Source organism: Octopus bimaculoides, chromosome 13, assembly GCF_001194135.2.
Source record: "Octopus bimaculoides isolate UCB-OBI-ISO-001 chromosome 13, ASM119413v2, whole genome shotgun sequence".
Classification (NCBI taxonomy): domain Eukaryota; kingdom Metazoa; phylum Mollusca; class Cephalopoda; order Octopoda; family Octopodidae; genus Octopus; species Octopus bimaculoides.
The window spans coordinates 56,279,241-56,285,299 of NC_068993.1; the positions used below are offsets into that span (position 1 = coordinate 56,279,241).

The window sequence follows — 6,059 nt, forward strand, 5'->3', positions numbered from 1 at the left end:
ATATATACACATATATAAACACGGCGTTTTCCGAGAAAATTTATATAGATATATATATATATATATAACACTATGACACAACAGTAAAACGGAGAAACCTGAATTCATTCATACGTATCTCTCAATCACACTCTCTCTCACACACACACGCGCGCATGCACATACATTAACAGTTATATTCATGTCATGTATAAAACGCAATTTAACATTAAACTCAAAGATTACCTCATACTTTTTAGTAGAGTGAATATTTAACTAACTTTTATAAGGAGAGAGTCGACTGGCTTCGAAGTTTTAGCCGAAACTACGAAGTCATCTGTGTTAAAGTTTTTTTAATACAATCTCATCCTCTCACTTTCTTTCTCCTCCATATATATATATATCTGCTGATTGATCAGAGGCGACACTGATATAATCACTATAAAGTGGTCGAATATTTGTTTTTTTTATACAGGAAGAGAGAGAAACTAACAAAGACTGGTTATAATAATAATAATAATGAGAAGGAGGAGGATCATGATGATGATGATGATGGTGAACAAATAACGCACTTCCTCCGTCGTTGTTTCCGAAACTGAAGCTGTGAATAGAAGAATTGATTCAACCATACAAACTGCAGCAATTGCTAAGGACGCCAGAGCTGACCTCCACGTCACTACCATCACCGCCACAAGCACCACCACCACCACCACCACCATCAGTGACGTTACAGTTCACCTCTACATCGCTGACACCGCTGATACCACTTCTACGCCGACGACCTTGAGGTTTGTTTGTTTTTTGTTTTTCGTCTTCCTCCCTGCTCTATTTCATCTATCCCACTGATTTACACCGAAAGCCGTTTATTACTATCACCGATAACGTTATGAACCGATTATTTGCTATCAAAATTAGTGGGACCCTAACTCTATTTGCATAATGTAATATTAAGCAGTTAATACCGAAAGTCTTCGTTCCAAACTGATCACAGTAAGCGGCTTCCACTCTATATAATATACATATCTATCTGTTAATGTCCAATCTGTCTATCTATCTATCTATCTATCTATCTATCTATCTATCAATGTTGTTCCCTCCAATGTCCAATCTGTCTATCTATCTATCTATGTTGTTCCCTCCGTTGTTGTTTAGTCCTAGGGCATCCCCTGACTAAGCAAACCTATGATCATCAAAGACCTTACAAGAGTGACCAGGTCATGTTTCTTTTAGGGTATTGTCTTTTTGTGAACAACTAGTATACTTCTACCTTTTCAAGAGATCTTAGGCTGTAATTTGAGAAAGATTTGGCTGCTATTTCTGCTTCATTCTATCTTTGTCTCTCATGTATGTTGGCCGCTGTTCGCCAATATTTCATCTGGGGAGCTTATTTATCTGCATCATCGATTAAAGAGGATAGCAAATATGATATTTACTAGAGAGCCCGTCACTACAAAAATAAATATTGAATCGCTGAAACCATAATTCTATATTATAAAGTGGTGAGTTATGTATATATATATATGTATAAGAAACAGCGAAGTGTTTTATATACTTTGTCGTTGAAAACAGTCATTCATATATTCAATGAGTTTCGTAATATATATGATGACACCATAATACTTTTTTGGATAGTTCCATTGGACCTGTCTTGGCTATTCGCGATCCATCAAGAGTGCCTGTACGTCTCTCGACCGATTACAAATAGTATCTATATCACACACCACCGTAAGTGATATTCTGATTTTCCTGCACTCAAATATAGGATGATCACGACTGGATTGCCTTTGATCAGGACTGGCCAGCGCATAAACAGCTTTGATATCCACACTATTGTTTGTCCATTTCTTTCCCCACCCTCTCTCTGTATCTATCTATCTATCTATCTATCTATTGATTTGTCGATCTATCTATCTTTCGACCGATTGATCTATTAAACGATCGGTTTGTCCATCTAACTTTTTATCTGTCAGTATTTCTCTCGGTTCTGTTCGTCTCTCCCTTTCTATTTATCTCACTCTCCATTATGTCCGTCACAGTTTACATGTCCCTATTCTATTGTTATGTCCATTTGTTTCTAATCTGTTTTTTTTTTGTTTAACCCGGGGGTCAGTTCTTATAGAACAGTCCTGTGCTACATACACGTAGGTAGTCGGCCGGTCTATGAAGCAAGACCTACAGACCCATCTTCTCAGTCATACCATATCTCTGCCAAACCGAGGACCACGTGCTAACTCCGACATGCCTTGAGGAATCGTATGAGACGCAGTGTGACTCTCTGCGACACCATACTACACTCTCTCTATTGTCAAGTCTATTTCTGTTCGTTCGTTGAATCCCTGTTGTGACTACAATGGAAACCGGGCGTAGGGGACCCAGACTATGACAATTCCTCTACTTGTTTGTGGTGTGCATCCTAGTACAATGTTTGGCACCATTGAAACTATTAATGTTGCAGCAATTTTAGTGTGTGTGTGTGGTTGTTTGTCCTGGCTAATTGGGAAAGATTGTGGTTTTAGTTCCGTAGTAAAATACCGAAATCATTCGTATTGTTTAACTTTCATTTTCTGATATGAAAAAGTTAATGCTTTTAGAATTACTGAGGTTTAGTTTATTTTTCTCTTTCGTTTTCTCACAATGCTTTCATTCCAAATGACCAGATACAGAAATATAATCGGAAAATTAAACGTTTGCTTACGGAACGATGACATTTTCATCCTCAAAATTATTAAAGACAACATATTTAAAAATTCTACGGAAACGTTCTACTTTTTGTCCCAGGATGACTTCAACCCAAAAGATGGACCAGGTACAGAAATATAAATGTATAAATGTAAAAGAATATTTGTAATTACATTTTTAGCATTAAAAGAAAAAAAGAAAGAAAAAAAAACCCAGAAAATTAAAACTGCTTTACACTTCTTCTGAAAGTAAAAAGTACAAAACTAACCAATGCTTTCATGTGCCGGTCTGCACATCACCCTCATTATGTTGTTCGTGTATTCTGTGATACGGGTCTGTGGAGTTTTGTGGGTGTTGCATATGTTTGTGTCAGTGTGAAACTCATTTTCCGTGAAGCGACTGAGAAGTGGAAGATTCTTACGACAGCAAACTATGCCCTCATATGTTCAAGGAGTCTAACACTTTTAGTACTTTTGTTGGGCGGAATTCTGGTTTAAGCACACTATTATAACCCCTCGTAATTTTTTTAAATTTTGGGGGGATTTTCAGAACATTTTTGTTGACCAGCTGACAAGTGGTTGACAACCAGCGTACTACTATCGAATGATCGCCAATTTGTGTTCTACACGGAATTTATACGATTATGTGAAATTTTTTTTTAAGTGTTTGATTTAAGGGAGATTTAGCTATTGTTTTTAGAACACCCCATGACCACCTTGTATGGCCGGTTACGTGGTGTGCTTCGATCCAGAATCCATAACTATCCTCCTGTATTTTCATTTACCCAGTATTCACCACCCGTAGAGTAGTGGAAGGATGTGAGCGTAATGTCATTTTGGTTTGACGTTGTCTGCGTTTTGTGTGGTTAGTGGGGTGGAAAAGTCTTATAGGTATAGGCCGAAAACAAGTAGGTGGTAGGGTGGATCCTGTGGCAGTTTCATTCAGGGTATTGCGAGGTCTAGAGACGTCATTCTTGTACTCTACATTGGCTTCGCGATATTAGTTGTTGCGGTGGTGCGTGGCTTAGTGGCTAGGGTGTTAGGTTCACGATCGTAAGATCAGTGGCGGCCCGTAGGTAAGATTAGTGGGAGCGCTGCTTCAGAAAATTTTTAGCCGTTGTTTTAATATTGTGTAAAAAGAAAATTTATACATACACTTTTGCTGAACCGCTAAGTTACGGGGACATAAACACACCAATACCGGTTGTCAAGGGATGGTATTGGACACACACACACACACGATGCTAGTGTCCCTTGACTGGTTCCCATGCCGGTGGCACGTAAAAAGCACTATCCGAATGTGGCCGATGCCAGTACACTCTGACTGGCTCCCGTGCTGGTGGCACATAAAAAGCATTACCTGAATGTGATCGATGCCAGCGCTGCATGACTGGCTCCCTGTGCCGGTGGCACGTAAAAAGCACCCACTACACTCTCAGAATGGTTGGCGTTAGGAAGGGCAGCCATCTATAGAAACAGTCAGATCAGATTGAAGCCTGGTGCAGCACCTGGCTCTTCACACCTCAGTCAAACCATCCAACCCATGCCAGCATGGAAAACGGACGTATATATGACGGGCTTGTTTCGGTTTCCGCCTACCAAATCCACTCACAAAGTTCTGGTCGCCCCAAGGCTATAGCAGAAGACCCTTGCCCTAGGTGCCACGCAGTGGGACTGAACCTGGAATCATGTGGTTGGGAAGCAAACTTCTTACCACACAGCCATATCTATCTTTATGTTCTGAGTTCGAATTTCGCCGTGGTCGACTTTGCTTTCCACCCTTTGGGAGGTCAATAAAATAAGTACCAGTTGAGTACTTGGTGGTGGTGGTGGTGGGGTGCGGTCAATGTAATCGACTATCACCTCACCACCACAAATTTCAGGCCTTGTGCCTATAGTAGAAAGGATATTAAATAGTCTTACTCTTTTACTTGTTTCAGTCATTTGACTGTGGCCATGCTGGAGCACCGCCTTTAGTCGAGCAAATCGACCCCAGGACTCATTCTTTGGATGCCTAGTACTTATTCTATCGGTCTCTTTTGCCGAACTGCTAAGTTATGGGGACGTAAACACACCACCATCAGTTGTCAAGCGATGTTGGGGGGGGACAAACACAGACACAGACACACACACACATATATATATATATATATATATATATACACGTACATATATACGACAGGCTTCTTCCAGTTTCTGTCTACCAAATCCACTCACAAGGCTTTGGTCGGCCCGAGGCTATAGTAAAAGACACTTGCCCAAGATGCCATGCAGTGGGAATGAACCCGGAACCATGTGGCTGGTAAGCAAGCTACTTACCACACAGCCACTCCTCCAGCTAAACTATTTTCTTAATTCAGTATGAAAATGTTTTTTTATTTTCCAAAATGACCAGCAACTGTTTTTTATATCTGTCCAGTTGAATGAATGCCATCTGCTCGTTTCATTTTAAATACTGTTCTTATTCTTTTATTCTTTTTCCTTTATTAAACTATTTTCCTTGTATATTGCAATAAATAAGTAAATACCAGTAAGAAAAAAAAAAAAGAAAAAAAAAAGCAAGTGTTACAATCAATAGTCTCTCTTTTCTACTCAATACAATAAACATTTTATTCACTACACTGGTCCTGTTATTTGACACAATCATAAAGTATATTGAATATATATGCCTTAGTGTGTATGTGAGAATGAGTGTGTTTGCACGCATGCGTGTACGCATGTGTGTACGTGTATGAACATTTATCCCTACTACAATAAATACAATGTTTCAGATTATTTGATTAAACAAAACTCAAAGCTCTCTGGCTGTGTGCTAAGTAGCTTGCTTACCAACCACATGGATCCGGATTCAGTCCCACTGCGTGGCACCTTGGGCAAAACCTTGTAAATGGATTCAGTTGACGGAAACTGAAAGAAGCCTGTTGTCTGGTATGTGATGTGTGTCTGTGTGTATTTGTCTCCCACCACTGCTTGACAACCAGTGTTGATGTGTTTACATACCCATAACTTAGAAGTTCAGCAAAAGAGACCAATAGAATAAGGACCAGGCTTAACAAAAATTGAGCACTGGGGTCGATTCATTCAACTAAAGATAAAAGTTGTTCGAGGTGGTGCTCCAGCGTGGCCACAGTCCTGTTGTTTGACACCATCACAAAGTATTTTGTATATATCAATGCCCCAGTGTGTGTGTGTGTGAGAGAGTGAGTGTTCGCATGTGTGCGTGTACATGTGTGTGTATACTATTTACTCTTTTATTTGTTTCGGTCATGTGACTGCGGCCATGCTGGAGCACCGCCTTGAGTCGAGCAAATCGACCCCAGGACTTATTCTATCGGTCTCTTTTGCCGAACCGCTAAGTTACGGGGACGCAAACACACCAGCATCGGTTGTCAAGCGATAATG

At 40.0% G+C, this 6,059-nt stretch overlaps 1 protein-coding gene across 4 annotated transcripts in view; it reads left to right on the forward strand.

Annotated features, from left to right (window-relative positions):
- Positions 1-6,059, forward strand: part of LOC106875999 (nocturnin) — a 10,567-nt gene that overhangs the window by 2,016 nt on the left and 2,492 nt on the right. The window contains exon 2 of one of the 4 annotated variants that reach the window (XM_052972508.1): positions 455-767. Coding sequence is in view for 1 of the 4 variants with exons in the window: in XM_014924353.2 (XP_014779839.1) it covers positions 2,681-2,785 (105 nt within the window). In the remaining 3 variants the exon portion in view is untranslated. Of the gene's footprint in view, positions 1-81; positions 768-797; positions 970-1,042; positions 2,786-6,059 lie in introns of those variants that run through there. The other 3 variants (XM_014924361.2, XM_014924371.2, XM_014924353.2) reach the window with 3 other exon arrangements.